Source organism: Elgaria multicarinata, chromosome 8 (genome assembly GCF_023053635.1).
Source record: "Elgaria multicarinata webbii isolate HBS135686 ecotype San Diego chromosome 8, rElgMul1.1.pri, whole genome shotgun sequence".
NCBI lineage: Eukaryota > Metazoa > Chordata > Lepidosauria > Squamata > Anguidae > Elgaria > Elgaria multicarinata.
Window position 1 is genome coordinate 105903858 of NC_086178.1, and position 26000 is coordinate 105929857.

General features: G+C 44.2%; 1 protein-coding gene across 1 annotated transcript; it reads right to left on the reverse strand.

The window, feature by feature from the left end:
* Positions 1 to 275: 275 nt before the first annotated feature.
* On the reverse strand, positions 276 to 24911 carry SFTPD (surfactant protein D). Its single transcript, XM_063133152.1, has 8 exons — positions 24880 to 24911; positions 21882 to 22093; positions 11377 to 11493; positions 7923 to 8030; positions 7084 to 7200; positions 5115 to 5231; positions 4271 to 4354; positions 276 to 2496 (listed from the first exon to the last, which is right to left on the reverse strand). Exons 2-8 carry the CDS (start codon positions 22075 to 22077, stop codon positions 2120 to 2122), a joined length of 1116 nt encoding a protein of 371 aa, XP_062989222.1. The 5' UTR covers positions 22078 to 22093; positions 24880 to 24911; the 3' UTR covers positions 276 to 2119.
* Positions 24912 to 26000: the final 1089 nt, after the last annotated feature.

A 26000-nucleotide genomic window follows, 5' to 3' on the forward strand; every position in this document is an offset into this window, starting at 1 on the left:
CATGGAGGGTATCTTGCCCAAGGGCCCACGAACACCTGAAGCTGGCTCTGTACAAGACTGACAGTGGAAAACAGAACTCACACATCCTTAATTGGTCCCATGGCTAAGTACTTTCTAGCACTCCACCACCTAAAATAAACAGCCCTATGAAAGCTTGATCGCATGATGAAAAATACTTCTGTTTACTAGAAGAAATTTTCTTTTAATGAACATTTATGAAAATAATATAAATACAAACGTATCCTGTGCATGTAAAAATCTGCCCACCCATATAAAAAAGTGCTGTGGCTTTCAAACCACACCATTCTTTAGACTTCAGATTTAAGAGACCTTCCATTTCTTTCTGAAAGTATGCCTGAAGTGGAAAATTGACGATGACGACGATGACGATATGATGATTTATTTATAAAGCCCCATCAATGTACACAAGTATTTTACACAGTAACACAAGCAAGAAGACAGGCCCTGCTCCAAGCAGCTTACAGACTAAATTTTGACAGAAGGGGAGACAGAAGAGGGAAAGGATGGGAGGAAAGGGAGAGGGGAGGTAATAGGAGAGGAATGCTTAAGCTTCAATTCAGGCCATGGCTAGACCAGGCCTATATCCCGGGATTGTCCCGGGATCATCCCTGTGCATATAAATGACACACAGGGGATCCCGGGAGCAGGCAGGGACGACCCCTCCATTTGCCTGGGATAATCCTTAGGTCTAGCTAAGGCCTCAGAAAGGGATGATGTTAAGCCAGAGGCTACATAGAAAAAGTGGATGTGAAGAAGGGATTTGAAGGTGGGGGAGAGAGGGGTGATGGTGCCACATGGGTATTCTGGGAGAGAGTTCCAGGAATATAGGGGCAGCAAGGGAGAGACATTTAAGAGAGAGGAGAACTTCAATGGTTGGTTGGTGTGTGTTTGTGTTTGTTCTAAATCGTTATCCACAAGGATTTGAAGAAATCCATTCTGATTTAGAGTAACACCCAGAACAGCCTTAGATCCGTTATATGACTTGAGCTGATTCTTCTAAATGTTTCTTCTAAATGTGAAGGTAAAACTGGCTACATTTGCTATAGGAGACCACCTTCGGCCAACAGGCAGGTCAGGCCTGTTTGAGGTGAGCAACAAGATGGTGGCTCCTCCCCAGTCCATGTATAGAAGCTAGCAGTTGAATCGTACTTCAATACTGGTAATGGGACAGTGTCTTCTACCATACCTGAGGCAGCAGCCTAGTTTAGAAAGGCCCAAGTTGTATGGCATATACAGCTCTGACCTCCAACAGAGGGAAACAGCTGGAGAGTTCATGAGGAACAGCCAGCAGGCTGCCCCCACTGCCCCACAGCACCTGCTACCTGAGGCAGTTGCCTCATTCTGCCTAGAGGTAGGGTTGGCCCACCCAAAGGTTCAAGGAAAAGTGCAGTTTGGCTTTGACTGAAGAGCCAAATAACTTTGCTTAACTGTCGGCAGGTGCTATATATGTCCCAGATTCTAGCAGCTAGAAAATCCCATTTCTTCGCTTCCCTCCTAATTCCCACCAGCAATAACTCACTTCTTCTGCTCTCCCTTTAGAATCTAAAGTTTAGAACAACTCATGAATATGAAGCGGCCTTGTGCTAAGTTGAATCATTGGTCCAATTGGCCACTCTTGACTGGTGGTGGCTCTCCAATGAGATAATGCCTTGAGGAGCCTGCACAAGTTGTTCTCTGGAGATCTGGGTCCCTTTTTTAGAAGTCTATTTGTTTCCAAAAGACGTTGCTTCTATATTCGTAAAAGAAAGCAAATATTACTAGAATGTTTCCAACGCTCTCTCAGCCAAAGGAAACTAAACATGGAAGTGCTGCCCCTCAATGTCTCACCCCTCAGGGAAGTGGGAAGTTGTAATAATACAGCTGTGCCTCATTACGTGGCTTCCTGTGTGAACTGGCCTTTACAGAAAAGTTGTTTTGTTTTGAACACTTGCCAATGGCTACCTCATGCATGCACGTATAACAACAGACCTACCTCACAAGGATTTGGTGAGGGTTATCAAAATCACGACTACTTTAATGCCTACAGGTAAAAAGCAAATGGCATATTAAAAGTTGTGTTCCTTATTGTAAATGGGCTGAACGCTGGATGAGAGATGGCCTAAAATTCACAGACTATCAGTCTCTTTTCCCCACAGGACTTGTCATTCCACTTGCCATTCACATAGAGTTCTACACAATTCTCCGTGCCTTTGTCATTATTGGGTTCTCCCTGTAGCCAATTGGAATAATTGATGGCCTCGCCGTTCAGATACTTGAATTTCCCTTCCGTCTGGATATCGGTTATCCCGAGAAACACTGACTTCTTATAGAGAACAGCAATCTGCTGGACTGCAGCGTTCTCAGCAGCGTTCCTGGGGGTAGCAAGCTGGCCACTGGCTTGCAGGCACCTTTGTTTCAGATCATCAAAGTTGCCTTCGTAGCCACTGGTGACAAACACTTTGTTGCCAACAATTTGGCCACCTGGGAACACTGCCACTAGAACAAACAAAAAAAGGGAGGTATTTTGTGAAGCCATCAGACCAGTGAAGATTGGTGCTACATCTATTCGCAATAGATACAAATCTAGAATGAGGAGACCAGTGCCTCTTCCAATAATTCTTTTAGCAACATGTTGATTTCTAAGTAATCCCACCAGTAGCAGAAGCAAGAGACCCCCACTTTAGCCTAGCAGTTTTGAAACAGCTCTTTAGCTGTAGCCACAAGCATGGCCACGGAAAATGCACAGTGGCCACAGCTGAGGCCATGACATAGCATGCTGACTGTAGGTACAGTTTAGAAAGAATAATAATAATAATAATAATAATAATAATAATAATAATAATTGCCTTTTATATTGCTTTATAACCTTTTGTAAATGCTATAATTATTTTGTTAAAAAGTTAGATTTTTTTAGAAGGTATTGGACCATTGTGTAATTTCTAGGGTTAATTTATACCAATTCATTCCTAATCTTTATAAATTTGGCCATATGATAGGACACATAGTGACATCTGTGATGTTTTACTGCTTATGCCTATGTTGTTAAGTATAAAGTGCTAAGGTTTGCAGTGTTTAAAGTAAGTACTCACTGTGTATTTGCTGCAGATTGGTAAGTAAGGGTCAAAGAAGAGTTCATAGAATCATAGAATAGCATAGTTGGAAGGGGCCTACAAGGCCATTGAGTCCAACCCCCTGCTCAATGCAGGAATCCACCCTAAAGCATCCCTGACAGATGGTTGTCCAGCTGCCTCTTGAATGCCTCTAGTGTGGGAGAGACCACAACCTCCCTAGGTAGCTGATTCCATTGTCGCACTGCTCTAACAGTCAGGAAGTTTTTCCTGATGTCCAGCCGGAATCTGGCTTCCTTTAACTTGATCCCGTTATTCCGTGTCCTGCACTCTGGGAGGATCAAGAAGAGATCCTGGCCCTCCTCTGTGTGACAACCTTTTAAGTATTTGAAGAGTGCTATCATGTTAATGAGTGCTGGATGGAAGGAGAGCACTGACTGGATGTTTGTGTAGAGTACCTAGATTGGCTGTGTGAGAAGGGGAGGAGTTGGAAGACTGTAGGGAATATATAAGCTGCTTCTGAGGAGAAAAGGTATTGAAAGCTTTGAGATAGAAAGGGTCTCTGTGTTTGTTGTTTTGGTGGTTTAGAGTGTGAGAATGAGAACAGAGTAGTTTAGAGAGGGGAAGAGTAGGTAGGAGTACCTGAAGTTATATTTTGCGAAACATTAAAGTGAATTAACCTATGAAGCCACTATGCTTTGTGCTCTGAAACCATACGCTTGTCACGGAGAGAAACCAATAAGCTTTGAACCTGAATATTCATCTTGTTAAATAAACAACGTTCATAGTGTGGACATTGGAGTACCTGGGGAAGGGTACAGGTCATCATATGGTGGCAGCGGAAGGGAGAAGATTGGGTCAAGGGTGCTGATCTGTGCTGCTGTGGGGGCCTAAGCAGAAGTAGGCGTGCCACAGGGACAGAGTTGGCATCTCTAGCCCTGACGAATGCACCTGAGCTGGGTCCTTTAGAGTCGCAAAAGAAGTAAACTGATCAAGAAGTAAACCCAGTGGAGGGTGGGCATCACAACGTCTGCCTGCTCTGTAATCTCTGTTATCGGGAGCTCCTTGGTGCCATCACAGGTAATTCGTCCATGGAATTGCACTGGCCTGAAAACTCATAGTTAAGGGATCAAACTGGATCCCTTAACACAGGAAGATTGCAAAGCATCCTCACCATTCTGCTCTCATATACAACACCTTACCTTTTTGGTACTTGGAGAAACTGGCTTGTAGGGCTTTGAGCTGCCCCTCCAGAATGCTGACTTGTTTTTTCATAAGGTTGACCTCTGAGAAAGAAAAAAAATGACAATGATCTGCAAGACATAGTATTAAAGTATCATGTGGAAGGGGTTGTATCCAATGTTAGTGCTACTTAGAGTAAACCCATCACAATGAATGGGACGTAAGTCAGACTAAAGTTGAATAAAAACCCATTGGATACAACCCCTGGTAATCAGTGCTGTTTCCAAATAGTTTGCTAATCCAAATTGCACCTCCCACCCTCCTCACTCTCAGAATAAAAATTATAGGTGGACAATCCAACTGGCACCCTCCCAGTAAACATATATTAATGAATTGAGTAACAGATAATTTGCTGTCATTGCCTAATAGTAGGGCTGGTCCTGTGTGTACATTAATACATGTTTGTTATCTTTTAAAAGAAAACTTTGGTCTCATGGAAGCACGTACATATCACCTCATCCCTATTTCAGATGTTCAAATTAATGAAATTATGACCCTAACAGGGATAAGTAATTTTGCCAAATCTCCTGGAAGTGAATAAAACATGCATTATCTCTGGAGCCCTCTGATTTTGTGTTGATTTGTTAGAAGACAATCTGCCCTGATTTGCAAGCAAATTCCAATTCTTTATTGAAGTTTTTCCTGATCATCCAAGTCCAAAACTTTACAGGGATTGTGAAAACCCTTCCTTGCTGAAAAGGGGCACTCAGTGTGATCAATGGTAAGTTAAACTTCTCCCAAGCTTTGTTAAATGAATCTCTTTTACCAAACGAAAAACAATAGCAAACAGCTTATCCTACTTACCCGAGAGGCCGCTGTCACCCTTCGTGCCTTTGTCACCTACAGAACCTTTATCTCCTTTCGATCCAGGAAGGCCCGTTTTCCCCACTGGCCCTTGCACACCAGTTGCTCCTTGTAATCCTATTGTGGGATAAGAAATTAGCAAGTTAATGGCAGGTGGCAATCTGTGCTCCTGTGTGTATATATCTGGGTTGTTGGTGTTGTTTTAAAAAAATATCAGGTTGGATCCAGGATCTGCTTTCCACTAGTGCTCCACCTAATTTTGGGGATCACCCCTCCCTCACATACCATAGTGCACCCCATTCTGTAGGGTCTCCTCTCTCTCTGCGCAGCATTTTCAGGGGGCAAGAGGAGCTGCCATTTTCATCAGTGCAGTTAATCCAGTTTAAATCTGGACCCAACCCACTCATTTTAAGACATTATGGAAAATTAGGATACACAGGAGAAGTGTGAATCATCACTTAACTTGTCTTTTACTCAAAAGGAGTACGAGGGACTGCAATTGAATGGGGAGGAAAAAACATTGTGGGCTGCCACTGGAGGCGGGTGGTTCCAATGTCAGTGGGGCTGTGGACCTGCTTAACCCGGAGTGGATTAGCCACCCGCTAACATTGGAGCCACCAGGCTCCTCTGGGTGCACTGGAGAACCCCGTCAGCTGCTTTCCACTAGTGCTCCACCTAATTTTGGGGATCACCCCTCCCTCACATACCATAGTGCACCCCATTCTGTAGGGTCTCCTCTCTCTCTGCGCAGCATTTTCAGGGGGCAAGAGGAGCTGCCATTTTCATCAGTGCAGTTAATCCAGTTTAAATCTGGACCCAACCCACTCATTTTAAGACATTATGGAAAATTAGGATACACAGAAGAAGTGTGAATCATCACTTAACTTGTCTTTTACTCAAAAGGAGTACGAGGGACTGCAATTGAATGGGGAGGAAAAAACATTGTGGGCTGCCACTGGAGGCGGGTGGTTCCAATGTCAGTGGGGCTGTGGACCTGCTTAACCCGGAGTGGATTAGCCACCCGCTAACATTGGAGCCACCAGGCTCCTCTGGGTGCACTGGAGAACCCCGTCAGCTGCTTTCCCATCGCATTTGCCGCAGCAAGAGTGTGGCCGGTGGGGCTTCTAGAGCAGCCACCCTCTGGAGAGCCATGTTGGCCAAAGAAGCGGCCAGTAGGACTCTTCAGAGCGTCTACCTGGCCAAAATGCCTGGCTCCGAGGAGGTCCTCCATCAGAGCCAGGCATGGGAGATGTGTCCCCAGAGATCCCTTGTACATAGCGATGAAAGTACAGGGAAAGTGACGGCAACATGGAAAAAGCAAGGGTTGAGAGAAGCGATGTGACCTTCATGAATTCAAATCAACAGGTGAAACTTTTCCCTATCACTGCAGCTCCCAGTTGGCACAAGCTTTATCTGTTGATTCCTACCTGCTGTGCAGCTATTACAAGTAAAGAGCTTCTGCTCAAACATGGCAATCATACTCCCTCAAGAAGCACAGCTTCTATTTCCCTGGCCACTCTCCGTCAATGACACCTTCCTCGTTCCTTTTGGACTAGCTCCCCAGGTGTGCTGGGATACTAAACTCACCTCTTCGAAACCCCATACAACCAACCTGCTGGATTAGACCAAAGTCCATGTAAACCCAAGTATCCTGTTTCAAACCATCTTCAGACACATTCCTTTGAGAAGCTTACGCTAGGTGGCATCTGGTGTTTGGTATTATAGTTCCTCCATATACAGAGATTCCATTTAGTTCTCATGAGTATTAGTAAACCTTTCCTCCGTGAATTTGTCTAATCTTGTTAGGCTGCTGTTTAAGCTCTCAAAGCTAATGACCATCATCAGATCTTCCAGTTGCAACTTACGATGCACTGTGCGTAAAAGCGTGTTCTTGTGCCTCTTCTGAAATTTTCAAGGTCAGCAAAAGGTCTTGTTAGGATGCACTCGTTAATATACCCACACCACTTACCTCTGTCTCCTACATTGCCCTTGGCTCCCTTTTCACCCACTGACCCTTTAACGCCTTGGGGGCCAGGGGCACCTGGCTTGCCTTGGGGACCTTGTGCTCCGGTGGCTCCTCCTGAACCTACAGTGATATTGAGAGTGGAGGGGGGAAATCACCCCAAATGGGAGATGGGTTTTAACAGACACAAACACAAAACATGGTTGGTCATTTCGAATTAGCCCTTCCGTCAACCTAACTACTACTGTGAATTAGCACATGCAGAACAAATTCTGGTTAAAAAAGAAAAGCCGATTCTGTCAATGAGCGGATGATGGAATGAAAGACACCTAACAGTCTGTGAAACACAGATGAAATAGCTCTAACAATGTCCGTATGTTCCTATTTGTAGTCAGACATCCAGAGGGAAAGGTGGGAAAGGAGGCGTAAAAAACATTTATGGATGTCTTAGGGTTACTTTGTCCCCTGCTAACATTTCTAAATCTGAAGCTCTACTAAGAGCTACTAAGTGCAACAGGGTTGAAATAAACATCTCTAGTGTAGTTTTAACATTGACAGCTGGGATCTAAAAACCTACTTTAGGCGTGCTCAGTGGCTTGAATATACTCATGGCCATTTTGGATCTTGTCAGTGCTGAACAGCAGGCTCTTTCCCACCCTGCCTTGGGACATCATGAATGGATTTTTGATCCCCTTTGGATCCCTCAATTCCTTTCTGAGCAACACCCCCCCAACTCCCCATTGGGCATGCAGAAGTGGTTGTGTGGCTCTTTGGATGATGGCCATTGTATTTTATTGAATTTTCAAGTTTAAAAAAAAAGCCAGCTGATTCATGAACAGGATTACCTCTTTCTCCTTTTACACCTTTTTCACCTTGTGGGCCACTGTTGCCTATTGGTCCAGAAGGGCCAGCATTTCCAGGAGGACCTTGCAAACCTCGGATTCCACGTGGTCCTGCTCAAATGGAAAAGGTGACATGAGTAGGCATACACACACACACACACACACACACACACACACACACAGAGAGAGAGAGAGAGAGAGAGAGAGAGAGAGAGAGAGAGAGAGAGAGAGAGAGAGAGAGAGAGAGAGAGAGAGAGAGAGAATGAATGTGGGGGGGTTTGCGTGGCCCAGTTCACGGGGCCAGCTGGCCAACAGCAGTGGGGCGAGAGCTCCCCAAGTTTGCTCACCCCTACCCTCGGCCACTTAAAAGTCTCCTATATCCTTAATGAGGAAGTTCACTCACTGCCCCCTATGCCTGACACTCCCTCCCTGAACACTTACATGGTGACACCTTTCCCCCTCTCAAATCCCACCTCTTCTATGTGAAGCTGTAGTGTCAACCCCCTTCATCTTCCCCCACATCTGAAATGAAGATTATGTGGAATTACTTTTGGGCAGGGTCATCTCCCATAACCCTTGCCTCTCCCCTTCCTCCCTTCTCTCCCCTCCTTCTGTTACCTTGCCCACCATGGAAATTAAGATTGCAAGCTCCTTGGAACAGAGACCTATATTTTCCTGGCTTCAGTTCCTTTGTAAAGTGCCCTGTACACTGATGGTGCCATGCCATTGTCATCATAACCATTACAAAAAACTTACATTGGCCCGTTCCTCTTTTATTGGTCCCACTTCTCCACTCCCTCTGTTCTCTCTCCATTGCTAAAATTTAGATTGTAAGTTCCCCTGGGCAAGGACTCGATAATAACTGGCTATGTTGGACCAACACTGGACCAATCTTTGAGATCATAAATATATCTTCAGGGTGCTGTTTCCAGGGTCAGCGTCAAGGGCAGGCATGATCGGGCACCTGCTGAGGACCTCTCTCTCTGGCCCAGACAATGGTGTAGTGAGAAGGAAGTGCAGTAGATGCTTGCATGTGCACTGGCTGTCTGCCTGACAAGCGAGCAAGTGGTGTCAACGATGAGAAAGAGTAGGAGAGGACCAAGAGCAGCTGGTGACAATGGTGCTGCTGCTGAAAAGGTAGACTTGCTGGGGGAGGGCACCCATTGCGGGTGTCTTGCCCAAGGACCCTGAAAAACCTGGAGCCAGCCCTGACTGCTTAGGTGAAACCTATGCTTGCTGCATCCAATTCTGTGGTAGCCAACAGGTTCATACAGAACAATGATTCAGTGACCTTGGGATGGGCAAATCCATCAAACCTGATTTCACTTGGGTCCTCATATAATCTTGTTTCTGGATGAGATTTTGATGGGGTTTCCCCCCATTTACACAAAACTTTGCATGGCTATCTGTGCACTTTTTTCTGTCTTTTTTTTTAAAAGGCAATTTGTGAACACATTTTAAAAATGTGCTTATTTTAGTGCACATTTTATTTATTATTAACGTTTATATGCTGTCTTGTTTTCTTAAAAATAGATCGTTTTTTTTTCAAACGTATACATTTTTGTGCACATTTAGAACATGTTCCAGTGTGTGTTTAGGTTTTGGAGATACACATGTGGTAAGGTTACATGAAAATGTGAACCCAACGAATTTCTCACCCATCCCCATCACAACTGGTGACAAAGAAATGGCTGTTACTAGCACAGCCACGGTCAACTGAACTACTCTGTCATCAATGATGTTCTGTGTCCTATGTTCTATGTTGCATTTTACAGCCATCATTAAGCCCAGTCCTAAATATTTAGTTTGCAAGAATGGGCCATTATTAATCACAATACACCATTCAAATCAATATTGTTGTATCTGGCAGGTTCATGATGATATTATTCAGCAGGCAAAGGTGAAAAGGGTTAAGAGCTGCTAAGTTCAAAAGTGCAAATGAAAATAGAAAACCTGATCACATTTTATATTCAAAATGTATCACTCTGCGGTTTAACATAGCATCTTTGTTCACACACTTTTCTGATGAAGTCAGTTTAGAAGCAGATAGAGAAGACATAAAGTGCACCTTCTCAGATACTGATTAAGCAAAACCAACACACATGGAGACATTAGTTGTTCTTTTAAATTTGGGAAAGCAAAGTTTACTGGAATATTCACCCATTTGTCATTTAGAGAATAAATGCTTCCCTTTCACCACCACTTCACTAATGGCCTCACACATGCACTGTACCCAACAAAAGCCAACTGTTATGAGAACACAGCAAACTCCTCATTACACTGTTTCATCTGACTCTGGCAGGATCTACACTACTGCTTATAATGGTTTATAATGGTTTTGACAACTGTTCAAGCCCAGGACACATTACATATACAGTTTTCAAAACATTTTTAAAGTGATGAATCCTGCTTAGTATAGATCGGGCCTCTGTCTCTAATCATTTGGGTTCATGGACGGTTTCTCCTGGTTCAGTTTACCCCAATCTGGCACCTTCAATACAATTAGGACTACAACACTCATCATTCCTGATCATGGGCCATGCTGGCTGGGGCAGATGAGAGTTGTAGCCAAAACATCTAGTGGGCAGCAGGTTGGGGTTGGGAAAGCCTGCCCTAGATGTACAACTTTTAGGTGCCATAAAACCTTTTAGTGCTCCTCAACACCCTTTCACCTTTCTCCTGACAGTAAATCTCCCTAGCTTGGTAGATTCTCTTTTGTTGTTATTTTTATCTTTCAATTCCATTTTAATGATTGTTCTAATGAATTTTAGATACTGCCCTCTGATTAGATTGTGAAGGGCAGTGTATAAATGTTTTAAATAAATAAATAAATAAATAAAATCTTGTTGAAAAATGAGTTAAAGCTACGTTATGGAAAACTTCTTCATAAGCGTGCTTCACAAACCAGCTCAGAATAGGCTATGGCAGAGCGAATGGAGTGGAACACCCTTCCATAGCATGTAAAGGGCACGCTTTGACAGTGGTCCTTAGTGTCAGAAAGAATATTCCAAGTCTACAACTTGTCCATGTTTTCATTTGTGATTTGTTGGAGGGTATGCTGCTGCTGTTGGTGACAGGGGCAGGGCAACTTGGATGGCTTTGTACCCCCTTCCAAAGTGTGCATCCAGGACAAATGTTCCATGTGCCCCAACAGGAAGGATGCCCTCTAACAGGAAGGATGCCCTCTAACAGATGGCTTCTTTTAGGTCCACACACAAGCTGTGCCCTTCAGGTTGCAAATTTATGCACACTTACATGGGAGTAGGTCCCCTTGAATTCAGTGGGGTTTATTTCTGAGTAGACATTCCTAACATTGGTCGGCCCATCTATTAAGGCTGCAATCCTATACACGCTTACCTGTGAGTAAGTCCCACTGAATGATGCTTACTTCTGAGTAGACCAATATAGGACTGCACTGTAAGCTGAGAGCAGTTCATTTGGTCAAGACACTGCTTACCTATTTCTCCAGCATCTCCTTTTGGTCCTGTCTCTCCTTGGGTCCCCTTCTGTCCAACTGCTCCAGCTGGGCCCATTTTCCCCGGAGGACCGAGTATCCCTCTTGGTCCTTGCAATCCTGGTGTTTTATAAAATATGGAATAGGTGGATTATTAAGTGGGTGAACAATAGGTGCTTTGGGAGATGAAAGCGAGGCTGATAAATTACAGGCAAACTCAGTATGGAGAAATACAAAGTTAACAGACCTTTAAATTGTGTAACACTTCCAGGAAATAACATCACTTTAACCTTATATCATCTACAATTTAAAGATGCAAATACTGGAGGCACAGGATAATGCTGAGCAATTTTTCATCCTAATGTTAGGTCATCATCATCGTTAAATTAGCTAAGGCAGTGTCTAAGTAAGGTGGCTGGGAAATTCACAAACACACCCCATCCACTCCGTTCTTCAGACTTGCTTTCTCTTTCAATGCCTTTTCTCATGTCTCTGCTTGAAACCCTCTGTGCTTTGGGAGATTAATGGACTCGGAAATTGAGATTCAAAGGTTTCTCTGTTCCCGGTACATGGTCTACTCATCTAGCCTGTTTGCAACTGTATCTGTGACATCAGACAATGTGTATCTGGTGGAGAATGGTGGGGCTGAATTCGGTGGGGCTGTGAATCCCTTCTGAATTTCAGTCACAACCAGCCAGAACTCTGGAAGAGCTAACCAAGATGCTGAACCCTATCACCAAAATAGGGTCAGGACCTTGGAAAACTCTTTTGTTTTAAAGAGTTTCGACTGGTTCTATATGAAACCCTCAATACATTCACAGCCCCCCCCCCCAAAAATTGGAGCCACCAGCCTCCACTGTGTACATCAATAGTAGCCAGAAGGACTCCTCCAGCCTGCATGAGGCTTCAAATGTAGGTGCATAAATCAATCCAAGGATCATGTTTACATTTTTTTAGTAATTCAAGAAGGCTGCATTACTACATTAGTTAGGGTGACCAGATGACCGGAAAACCCCGGAGACCTCCAGAAAAATGGGGCTTCTCTGGGGCAACCAGGTCTGCACCCCAATTCACCAGGGAAAACTCCCGGATTGGTGCTGGGAGGGCCTAGAATGATGCATTCCTGGTTTTCCAGGAACACATCCTCCAGCTCCCCCCCCCCACCATTGCCAATCTGGCCTTCTCCTTGGCTGGTGCAATGTCTGAATTGTTTGAGTGAATGGATGTGTGTGCATGTGTTATGGAGTGGTTGATCCTGTGTTTGTGTGTTGGCAGTGTTTAAATGTATTGATGTGATGATGTCTGAATGGGATGCCTGGTTGTTTGACCATGAATGGATGCATGTGCATGTTTGCAGTGTGTATGTGGGGGAGGGATGTAGTTTTCTGTGTGTGAGTTGTGGGGGATGATTTGGAGATGATATTCCTATTAAATAATGCATTTTGACCCATGGACCTTCCTCTCCATTTTGATATAACTGGCATGACGTATATTTTGTATACGTCATGTTCATCCATCTTAATTGTTCATCCTTCTTCAAAATCTTTTTAAAAAAATTAACAGGGTTGCCATCATCATCATCATCATCATCATCAGTCTCTCTTTTCTTGCTCATGGTGGTTTTTCTAGCTGAACATGATGGGCTTTACCAAGTCATGCTGTCTTTTACTGATTAGGAAATTTCCTGTCTATTGAACATGTTTTAAGTATGACTGCTCTCTGGATGTTGGCATGTATGTATTTTGGTGGGCTTAACTTCTGAAAGTTTTCTGTAAATAATAATAATAATAATAATAATAATAATAATAATAATAATAATCTGATGTGATGCTGGTAACTGATGTGACTAACAGAATAATTGTAACTTTTCCCTGTTGCCATAGTTCTTTAACTTCCGTAGCCAGTGGTGCATATTTTTCTCTCTTGTCCTCTTCTTTTACTGCAACATTTTTGTCATTAGGTATTGCTATGTCAATGAGGTAGGTGTTTGTTTGTTTTTTGACTGTTATGTTTGGTTGAAGTTGAAACAAGATAAGAGGTGCTAGCCTTTTGTTCCATGGCTAATGTTTGCAGGGTAATAGTATTTTGTCTTAATTGTGTGCTGTGAAATCAGATATGTGACCAAGGCCATGTTTTAGTGGGCACGCTGTTTCAAAGATAGGTTTGTTGCAAATGAGGAATGCAGTATTATATAAAAATAAAACTTTTATTGCCTCAAACAAACATACCTTCTAACTAACTTCTCTCCAGCCCTGACTGACTCCTGAGAGTGCTGAGTCACTGACTGCTGTGTCACCTCCTGATTGGGCGAGTATTCCTTCAATCAAAGTCTGTGTCCCTGACTTCCTCTTCCATCTAACTTCCTGTGTGTTTCACTTAGTTCTACCTATTGATACACACGCCCCTTGGGGGCTGGGTATATTGGTGAGCATGCCCCTTTGGGGGCTGGGCATGTTGGTACCGCCCCTTGGGGGCAGCCCTGTTGTTCACCTCTTTGGTTTCCAAAATATGGTCACCCTACATTAGTTGTGGGCAAGCATTTTTCTTTCGATTGTAATTCTGTTTTGCTTTTTACCCATTCTCTTCCCTACTTCCCTACTTCTTAATCTTCTTTTTCTGTATCCTACTGCACACCTTCTCTTTTCTTCTCTCCCTTTTCTCTGCACCACTGCAGGTGTGCAGCCCCATTTGCTGGTGGAATGTGGTAGAGATAGGGTATGGTACCTGGCGGGTCAGGCAAAGCTGATTTAGTTGCCTGATCGAGATGAGGGCAGAGTGAAGAGCAAAATCTCTAGCCCAGCAGGAAATAGCCCCTTTGATTCTAGTGCTTCACGCTGAGATTTTACTCCTTCCCCTGGACTACCTGAGAAGGGGGCTAGAGCCATAACACTTCTGGTCAAACCCCAAGACATGGTAACCCTAATCTCTGCTTTTAATCTAAGATGATGGATGATCAAACTTTGGCCTAATCTACACCAAGCAGGATATTGCACTATGAAAGCGGTATGAAAGCACAGTATTGAAGTGCACTGACAGCTGTTGGGGGCCATTGACACATACCATACAATGCTTTCATAGTGCAATATCCTGCTTGGTGCAGGTTAGGCCCTTGTTTCATTGGGAAAAGGACTAAAAGGGGAGGGCAACCTGCAACCCTTGGCCAAATTTCAAATCCCCCCTGCAACTAATCAGCTTCAGTTCTCTGGCAAGAGCAATCTTTCCCTTGGTCAACAGCTTGCTGGGCAAAGAAGATGGAGAGAGGGAGAGAAAAGGGGATGTCAGGGAGCAAAAAGGGGAGGCACTGCCCACTTTTGGCTCAGACCCCACCCACTGCTGGCTTTGGCCCTGCCCACCATCATAATGTGGCCTCTGATAAACTATCCCTGAGGGAATGTGGCTCTCAATAGAAAAAAAATTGGGTCCCCAACCTCTTTGGGCTGGTGGGTGCATTTACCATTATGAAAGCATTATGTGCACTCTTACAAAATGGCTGCCATAGCGGGGCTTGCCCATTCACATAATGGCTGCCCTAGTGGGCATGGTAAGTTACAAAACACTATTTTCCCAGAAAGAAAACTGGTGAGGTCAAAAGAAAAGTAACTTCCCCCAGGACCTAATTACAAGGTAGAGGTGGGGGTCTGAGCTCCAAAACTCAAAACCACTCTTTTGAACCCAAATAAAGGTGGTACTGGATGACAGCACTTTGCTTCGTACCATGCCAATTCCCCAAGTTTTTTTTAAATTAAAAAATCTTAAGAAATAAAATAAAAATCAGGAGGAACAGAGAGACTGGTGTATCTGTGGGCACGTTGTATCTGTGGGCACATTGGTACCAAAGGGCACCACATTGGAGACCCTTAGATTATAAATAAGAATACATTTTTGACCTGAATTAATAAATTCATAAGAATTGGCAGATGAAGTAAAGACAACACGTTTCCGCACCCATTCCTGCCTCCCGGAATAAATATCATCGCAAGGAGGAGACCAACGTAGACCCACGCACTGGCCGGAGAAGGAACAGCCAGAAGGAGCTAGTTTTGTTATTCCCTGTCAGAAAGAACACTTATGAGAACTCTCACTGGTGCCTGAGTTTTGCTTTCTCTTTTTTTCCTCCTCCCTCCCAGTTCCTTTTCCTTTTGTGTCATCTCTTTTGGATAGGAAATCTGTGGGTAGAGACTGTCTTATTATTAACCTTTGTGAGATGCTCTCAGAGCCAATTTTGGCTGAGGATCAGGGTCAAAATGCCGTAAATAAATAAATAAATAAATAAATGTGTCAAGTCCACCATGCTATAGAACTGCTGGACCCAAGAGTTTTCACTTACACACGGAAGTGCTAAAGACATCTGCAAATGTGCCAAAGACAAAACATTTCGCAGACTATTTGCAGTGGCGAATCTGAACAGCTCTTCGTTGTCATTTGCCCAACAGAGTAAACAAAACAACGGCAACAATGCCAAGGACATTTAAACAATAAACAAATGAAATAGAACAGAAGCTAGACTGGGCGGACTCCCACTTCCTTGTTCTAAATTCAGGCAAACACTGAGCAAGAACGAAGCTGCATAACTTCTGGAAAGCATTGAAAGCCATGAGCCATCAGTGATCACAAATATTGAGAAATAAACTTTAGGAAAGCACTGATTTGCATGAACTGCACCGTGCGAGCACATGCCGAGAACTGCGACAAGTGAAAAATCATTGTCCACTTAGTGCAGCACTGAATCAGGCCCACTGTAAGCCCACTGAAATCAATGGGTTTCGGTGCTCCAAACTCTGTCCTGTATTATTCCGTTAACTGATGAATGGCAAAGAGAAAGAGAAGATACTAACATTTCTCATATCAGATCATTAAGAAGTACTTACAGGTTTCCTAGTATAGAGCCACCATCTTTACGGAGGCACTTTGGCACCAGGAGGCGCCTTCCACCCGCACTTGTCTTCCTTCCTGGCATCTTCATGGGAAGGAAGGCAAGTGCGATTTTTCCTGCCCGGCACCTCCTGAAAAGTTTTTTTAAAAAAGAAATGGGGGAGGAGAAAGGAACAGGTTCATTCTTCCCCCTTTTCTTAATTGATTGAGCCCTATCTGCAGAGCTCAGCAGATTCATATAGGGGGGGGGGGGAACGTCTCCTCCATCTGGCTGCCTGTTCCTCCGCATTTGTTTAAATTCAATAAGCTCTATATGTGGAGCTCCACAGAGTCATATATTTAAAATGCCCGACTTTTTTGGAGCAGAGTTTCCAGGGTTTGCCCCTCGATGGCTTCACATTTGCGGCTACGGCATGTGTCCCAAAACGCAAAACTGCGCATTTACAGTGGTGTAAACAAGCTTATAGACATGCCCAGAGTTATTTAGACTGTGCCTTGCTTCACATTTTCCTGTTTCTGGAACACGGCCCTTTAAAAGTTATCACAGTCCAGAGGGTTTAAACCTTTTTCAGCTGAAGGGCCATACTCCATTTAAAAAAAAAAAAATGAGGGGGGGATTTCACTTGTGAGCAAGGCCAACGGCAACTGGGCCAGAATTAAAGGCAAAGGCAGTGGGACCAAAAATACCAAATGTACCAGCACAGTTTAGCGTACAGCTCTTACTGCCAGTATCTAAGGCATTCCAACCATTTAGAATGGGGGAAAACATATAACCTCAGAAACTACCAAAGATTGGTGGTTGGGGGAAAGGGGGCGTGGCTTTCTGAAGACTCCTGGATGGCCGGATTGAGACCCCAGGACTGAAGCTCTGTGCTCCTGTCCCAGGTGTTTGGCACAGATCCCATGTGACTTGGGAAAGGAACATAGAAAGCTGCCTTATGTGGAGTCAGACTAGTGTTGATTATTGCCAGCCCAGCTGGCAGCTCTCCAGACTTTCAGGCAGGTGACTGCCCAGAGAACTTCAGGTATTGGGCAGATTTTAATATAAATCAATAAACCTGGTGCGCTCCCAATGGTTTTGATGATAACACCCGTCAGCCCTACCCAACATGGTAGGGATGGTGGGAGTTCTGGTTCAACAATGTCTGGATAGCATATGCTCTACCATAGAGATATGCCTCCCCTGCCCCACAACCCTATGCATATTTAGACAGAAAAAAAAGCCCTGCAGCTGTCTGCGGCAGGGTGGAAGTTGTTGCGGCAGAAAGAAGTCCTGCAGGCACAGGATAGTAACTTATTTCATGGGTAAGAGCTAGGCATGTGCTCCGCTCCGATTAGAATCGGAGAATCAGAAGTGAATTGGCCTGCTCCGCCTTGCCCAGAGGCGGACTAGAAGCGGACCACGGACCCGTAGAAGCACGGCAAAGAAAAGCGCCCATAGGCAGAGCAATTCTCTTTTTGCGGTACGATCCGATCGCCATTTTGAAGAATTTCGCCCATAGGATTGCATTGCGGGAAAGAATAGGGGATAACTGTGTTGTTTTTTAAGCTATCTTTCTGAAACTTCTTGTGCTTAGAGGGTCGTGGCTGGGGGTCATTTTGAGCCTACTCTCAGCTCTCTGCGTGGTGCGGTTCACTTGCTAGAATTTTTGGAAAAATCGGGTAAAAAACCCGGGAAAGGTACCTTTTCGAAGTGCTGAGAGAGGCAGAGTCATGATCCCAAAGTTGGAGGAGGGGATAGGCAAAACGGGTAACTTGGGATCCTGGGAAACTTCTCTTTCTACTCTGAACGGATTTTTCCCAGTGTTTTTTAAAACAGTAGCCCCACCAAATGCACAAACACAACCTGAAATCGAATACTAAGCAAATAAATAACAGATAGGAAACACAGCACTGCTACCCACCCTAACCTTGGGGAACAACTGAATAGATGTGGTGCAAGGGGATGAGGTCCCCTAGGGCATGTGGACATGCCCAGTGCACATACACTGTGTCCTGCCCTGGAGGGTCATCAGAGCCCTCCAAAGGTTAACCAGTGGAGAAGCAAGCTAATGCCTATCATGAGTTGAAGTGGCAGGTTGCTTCTCAAAGAATGGTCCCTAGACAGGGACAGTCAAAATTGGCAAAGTTCCCCCTCCCCCTGGGCACATCCACTTCCCTCTTACTGGTAAAAGACAGATATAGCCTTTAAAAAAAATTATCGTTGTTGTTTATTCAGCAACACTGCTGCTTTTAATTCCACCCCTCCTTTGTTTATTTATTTCTTTATATATTTATTCCATTTTATATTTACACCCCATAGCCCAAGCTCTCCTGGCTTTTCCTCTTCAGTGAAGTCAGGCAGGCTTTCATTGTGGTTCAACTCCTTGTTGTTGTTGTTGTTGTTGTTGTTGTTGCTATTAATATTAATTAGTACTGCGATTAACATTATTATTTTGTTGTTTAGTAATGGCTGTGATCACAGTGCAGTCAATCAACTCTGAAGCAAGGATCACAAAGCTTTACTCTTATCCTCCTAGCCTCCTAGTAGTTATGGGATGCAAAAGAAAAGGCATCTCTCTGTGCTGCTCCCACCTCACAGGGATGGTTTGCATTACTGGGTTTGAAACTATCCTTGGCTCACTTCCTTATGCCCCAAGAAATGTCTGCTGCCTGCCTGCCTTCCCTCCCTCCTCCCCAGCCCGCCTCGCAGGGATGGTTTGTGTGTGTCTTGCTTTGACTCAGGGGATAAGTCCTTCCTGCACTCACTTAGACTTTTGGAAGTTCCAAATCAATTTTTCAAGTGTAGAAGAAGATTCATATAGGTTTATCTCTACTCCCCAATTCATGGCATGTTGGGATTTCCTTTGAAATGGCCCCATTGAGCTGTCTGCAGCTTTAAATCCCTGAGATACTGGAGTGTCCGATTTTCATAAATTCCCCCAAAATCAGGGGATGATGGGATTGGCTTGAGTCTTGGCATGCATGTGTATCCATGGATAATCTATCATGGTGCCAAATTTGAGGTTTCTAACATGAAAATTGACAGAGATATCGAAAGGGGTGTGAATTGGGGTTATGGGTGGTGCGTCAGAGGTTAGAGCCCCGCCAAAAATCAGGAGATGATGGGATTTGCTTGAAACTTGGCATGAATGTGGATCTAGATGGCATCTGTGAGGGTGCCCACTTCCATTTTTTTTATCTGTCAAAATGTCGGAGAACAGTCCATGTCTGAAAATGGGGTGTCCGATTTTCATAAATTCCCCCAAAATCAGGGGATGATGGGATTGGCTTGAATCTTGGCATGCATGTGTATCCATTGATTTTCTATCATGGTGCCGAGTTTGAGGTTTCTAACATGAAAATTGACGGAGATATCGAAAGGGGTGTGAATTGGGGTTATGGGTGGTGCGTTAGAGGTTAGAGCCCCACCAAATATCAGGGGATGATGGGATTTGCTTGAAACTTGGCATGAATGTGGATCTAGATGGCATCTGTGAGGGTACCCACTTCCAATTTTTTTATCTGTCAAAATGTCGGAGAACAGTCCATGTCTGAAAATGGGGGGCCCGATTTTCATAAATTCCCAAAAAAAACAGGGGATGATGGGATTGGCTTGAGGTTTGGCAACTTGCAAGCATGTATGGATAAGCTATCATGGTGCCGAGTTTGAGGTTTTACTTTCTAACATGAAAATTGACGGAAATATAGAAAAGGGGTGTTTGTTTGAATTGCGGTTAGGGGTGCTGCGTTGGAGGTTAAAGGCCCCCCAAATCAGGGGATGATGGGATTTGCTTGAAACTTGGCATGATTGTGGATCTAGATGACATCTGTGACAGTGCCCACTTCAAAAAAATTTATCTGTCAAATTGTCGGAGAACAGTCCATGTCTGAAAATGGGGTGTCCAATTTTCAAAAATTCCCCCAAAATCAGGGGACGCTTGGATTGACTTGAGTCTTGGCATGCATGTGTATACGTCCATGAGGTGTCATGGTGCCAAACTTGAGGTTTCCAACTTTAACAGAAAAAAAGTTGTATACTTTTTTGGATTTCAGTGCAAGCCTATGGGGGGGGGGGAAAGCGGAGCTCTGATCCAGATCCGGAGCTCCACAGCGGAGCGGAGTGGACTATAGGAGGAGCGGGGAGGAGCGAAGCGGCCCAATCTGCAAATTGCGGATCTGGAAGAGAAGCGGATCAGGGCTCCATGCACATCCCTAGTAAGAGCCACAAAGTCAGGCTCCACTCATGTAGTCCTTGAAACATTATCCCAGCTGTGCAGGAGCTGTTCAGAAAAATAAGTTTAAAGGACACCTGCACAAATGCACCACTGATGGACAAGAAAGTGATCTTGGAGAGGTAGGACCCTAAAGGTAATAGATAAATGCTATATATGTGTGAAGATAATTCTGCAGCTATTCCATTTCCCCTTTCTTTAACAGAATGATATTATTATTATTATTATTATTATTATTATTATTATTATTATTATTATTAATTTGTGGAAAGAAAAAAGATGGAAGAACACATGGGCTGGTTACAAGTTGAGGGTGAGGGCATCTAGACCTTCTGTAAAATCCTATTAATGAGGCAGGGTGATTGCAGGTTGATAATTGTGTTCCTTGACAGATTGGTGGACAAAACCACAGCCTGTGTGGATTGTAATCTGCTGACATGGCGTGGCATCTGGGCCAGTCACAGAGCAATGCGAGCAACTGTTGGTACACAGTTTGGGCTCGGTCACATGGCCTACGTCCAGTCGGCTGGTCAGAGAAAAAAGCACTGGGTTGGTCTCCTCTAGGCATTGTTTTATGCTGATAAGCTTTTTGGCCCACCATAGGTTTAGTCTTCACCTGGGGGCAATGAACTTGGGCTTCTGAAAGGGAAGGCCCTAATTATGCAGGCTAGGACAGACTTTGAGACCATGGTGACATTGGCCAGATACATGGATTGTATTGAAGAATGGGATGCCCGTAGCTTAAATAGGGCCGTTAAGAAAGTGAACAGGCAGATTTGGCAAGCTCTACAGGGCTGACAACGTTGGGTCATTCCACACCCGGCCATTGTACCTTACAGAGTGGATCTTTATAGGGTGGATGGGGTCCACCTCTCTGATGAAGGGAATATTTTCCTGCAGGATCTGCATGTGAGTTTTGCTGGAATTTTTCCAGGCTTGGTGGGGGCAGGGCACCTAAGCTGAGGCTTGGCGCCCTCCAGTGGCGGATGTGCGGGAATTTGCTATCCCAGAATAAGGATGTTGACCACTCTGGCACCTTTTAGGTGATTGGCATAGCCAGAGCTCCTGCTCCTCGTGAGTTTCACGGCTCACGTGTCTGGATATGGTATGCCTTTGGAGATCCTCCTGCCTCATCTACTTAGGGTTTTATGGCTCCCTGTGGGGATGAAGTGGGGCAGTCTCCCCACACTCCTGAAGTATTGTATAAGTTCCTTCTCCACTTCCACTTCAGTACCATTTAACCTATCTGATTAAAGTATCACCAGGTAATTAGCAATGACATTGTGGATCCTTCCACAGCGGTTGTGGTTTTCATGCACAACCTCTGTGGAATTGCATGTTTTTAAGTATTCTGCCATCACTTGGTGAATGGAAACCTGAACCCCAAGAGTCCAAACCATGAGGAAGGCATCTTTTCCATACCTTGCTCTCCTATGTCGCCTTTTGGTCCTTGGATCCCATCTCTCCCGTCTCTCCCTGGTAACCCTTTCTCGGCTGGACCACAGACGACCAGGGAACAGGCATTCTGATCCCAGCTACGTATAGCTTGTGGCTTGGCCGGGGTCGCTGCTGGTGATACTTGTGAAACTAAAGCACCAAGTGTTAGAAGCACCAGCATTGTTCCGTAGTTTGACCTGGGGAAACAATTTTAAAAGGGGGAGGAAAGAGTTAACCCAAGTCATTCCCAGCTCAAATGTACGGATTATATTGATTAACAACCAAATGGAGGCTAGCTAGTTTAGTATTGGTTAGCCATACTTAAGAATAAGGCGTTTTTTTAGGGTGACCATATGAAAAGGAGGACAGGGCTGCTGTATCTTTAACAGTTGTATTGAAAAGGGAATTTCAGCAGGTGTCATTTGCATATATGGAGAACTTGGTGAAATTTCCTCTTCATTACAACAGTTAAAGCTGCAGGTGCCCTGCCCTCTTTTAAATCTGGTCACTAGTATAGCTCCTGCAGCTTTAACGGTGGTGATGAAGAGGGAATTTCACCAGGTTCTACTTATATACAAATGACACCTGCTGAAATTCCCTTTTCTATGCAACTGTTAAAGATACAGGAGCCCTGTCCTCCTTTTCATATGGTCACCTTAGTTTTTTAATTGGCTGAAGTGGTTGCCATTGCATTTTTAATTGTTTCTTCTATTTCATTCTGGGTTGTTGTTGTTGTTTTAAATGCACAACAGCGAAGTCAACATAATAACTCCTCATATTTATATGGCCTGTTTTGTTCTTCAAAGTACCATACTACGGGGCTGGCATCAAGGGTTGGCAGGTTCAGGCAGCTGCCGAGAGCAGCTCATCTGGGGCCCACTGAAAAAGGCCCCCTCAACCGCCCCTCCTCTTCAGCATTGCATCCTGTTCCTTCACTTGACTATCGTTCCAGAGTGAGCAAACAAGCAAGGAGTAGTGGTAGCTGCCCCGCCCCGCTCGTTCACAAATGACACGCCTTTTCTGCAATGGCCCCCTGTCCAGTCATCCAGGCTTTTAGTACCTGCTTGTTCACTGGGGCCACAGCTAGACCTAAGGTTTCTCCTGGGATCATCCAGGGTTCGCCCCTGCCTGAGCACTGGATCCCCTGTGTGTCACCTAGATGAACAGGTTTGACCCCTGGACGATCCAGGGATAAACCTTACGTCTAGCTATGGCCTGGCTCTTTTCTTGGCAAGGGAGCAAAACTGATGAGGAAATGAAAGAGTGGGAGCAGCAGCTGATGACAGTGTTTTAACTGTTTTAATAGTTTTACAGCTTTTAATTTATATAGTGTTTTAACTTGGTTTATGGTTTAATTTGTTTTTAGCTGTGTATATTTACTTGTTTGATACTGTATGCTTTTATCTGTACGCTGCCCTGAGATCTTACTGATATAGGGTGGGATATAAATGTTTTAAATAAATAAATAATAAATAAATAATATTAGATCCCATTTAGGGAGGAGCCAGATTCTTCACTCTACCACATATCTCTAAAACACAAAGGGCATATTGGGTAGAATCCCATTGACATGAATTGGACTTATGTTAGTCCTGACTGAATTAAATTCCATTCATTTCAATGGGTCTACTCCAAGTAGGGTTTAAATTGGATTTTATCTACATAGTGCACAACCATGGCCAAATGTCGTGTGCACATCTCTGCTACACTCTGCAGGCGCTTGCGAGGGCATACCACTGCACCCAGGCTATCATGTAACATATGAAGCAATGTTTTATACCTAAACTGCTGGGATCACTCTACAGGACAAATTACCCAGAAAAAAGTGACCTTTTGAGAGCTGTTTTGTATTTAATGGTTTGAAGGTCCAAAATTTGTCTCTTTTGCATAATGATCAGCATGTTATGTATTACTAAATAAATGAAAGCCCATTGGTGAAGAACACAAGGAACTACCTATTTATGGTGACTTGGTCTGCCCTGCCATGTTTTGTATCTAAAGTGACCAGATACAAAAAAGGGCAGGTCTCCTGCAGCTTTAACTGTTGTGATGAAGAGGGAGTTCTGCCAGGTGCTGCTTGCATACAACACCTGCCGAAATTCCCTTTTCTATACAACTGTTAAAGATACAAGACCCCTGTCCTTCTTTTCATATGGTCACCCTACCCAATGGAATGGCCAGTGATCAGGGACTTTGAGAGCTGTAGGATCCTGGGGTCACCTACTTCTTGTCTACACTGAATGGCAGTGGATCTCTCAGTGGGACTGAGATAGTTCCCAGTTCTACCTAGAAATGCCAGGATCTGAAACGAGGAATGTTTTCATCCTCTGCCACTGAAATATGACACTCCCCCTATTATATTCCAGCAATGTGAAATTATCTTGATCAAAAATTATGTCTGAAGAATATGAATGGGTCAGAAACATCAGGGGATTAAAAGCAAAGAAAGTGGTTTCCCGGTTCCGTGGAAGAAAATGTCACAGCTAGTACAGACAGGAGGACAAAATGCATTTGCCAAAAATTCCCTCTTCTGTATAATTATTAAAGGTACAGGAATCCTTTGTGGCAGGCAATCCTAATAATACCTTCAAAGAGACAGTTTACCAGCTGCATTTAAATCAGGGTGTTAAACAAAGAGATCAAGATGCTAACAAATTATTCTGCTGTTGGACACAAAATCAACTAACCATTAAAGCTGGAGGTAATTATGAGATAAGCACAAGCAGATGTCAAATTCAGATACTGAGAGTCCTTAATAACCCAAAGATAGCTTATCAATGAAGGCTGCATTAAGTAGGAAGATCTAGCTCTGGGTGAAATTAACCAGATTCATGGAACACAATACATCCTGACCAGTTTTTTTATATATACATAAGGAACTGGTGACAGCATTCAGTATTGCTTCCATGTATTTCAAGCACATACCATTTATCAATTTCCCTGAGAGGTCCATCATTAAAAGACAAATTAGAAAGCCACTCACTTAGTTCGCAGTTTCTGGCACTCTGTGAAGGCCTGAACAGGCATCCTCACCTTCTAGGCGTTTATCCCTTCTTTTATAGGCCATGAGTTAAGTAACCCAGGCTCTAGTTTCTCAATCATATGACCTCACAGGAAACTTATCACTCTTCAGAGTGGTCGGCCACTTTTAATCTTGCATAGCTGATAGGAAGTATGAAGCGGGAAGTAAAGGGATTTCCCTTTACTTGTAAAAAGTGGGGAGACAGAATTCTTGCTTCAGAGAACAAGAGGTGGGGTTTAAATATGCATGGCATTTTGGCTATGCTAGAATATTTAACAAGGTTGGAGCAACGTGCATAGGGCGTCAGTTTCAACTTGGGCAAACTGTAGGAGTATCTGGAAGCAGGGGCAAGTCTTTCTGATAATAAGAATCAAGGATCAGGGCAATTTTCCCGACATTACTAATGGCCCTGAGAAAAGGTGGGTGCATGCAGTGGTAGGAAATGATTTCTCATCCTGAGTCTGTGACCTGACACCATTGTTTGCGGCAATCTCCAGCAATCTGAAAACACAGAACTGGTTCACATGTGTGTGTTTCACACTTTATGACTGCAACATCACATCAGAACATCAGAAGAGCCTTCCTGGGTCAGACCCAACTAGTCCAGCATCCTGTTTCCAACACTGGCTGGCCAGATGTCTCCAGGAAGACCACAAGCAGGATATGAAGGCTACAGCTCTCCCCCTAGGGGGTATCTGTACGACAGCACGCTGGTAGGTGATTTCCTCAACCCCTCTGCAGCATTGCAGCTGTGAGGCAAAAACGCTAAAGCTAAGATGGCAGGAGGGACCACGGGCTATCTGGCCATGAAAACCTGTCATGCCAGCGGCCATTACGCTTGTCAAGCCCACCCACCCCCGCCCTGCATTCCTGCACTTACCCGATCCACCCAGAGCTACACCCACCTGAACCAAAGCCACCAGACACAAGAAACAATGTGGTGACCCTCAGAGCAAAGGGAAGACATGGTGAGTTGTTATTTTGAAAACATGCAGTTTTGGGGTGGGGAAGCCCAATATGGCTGTGAATTGGCAGCTGCGTCATATAAATAACGCTGTGCCACTGTGCAGTCACTGTGGGGT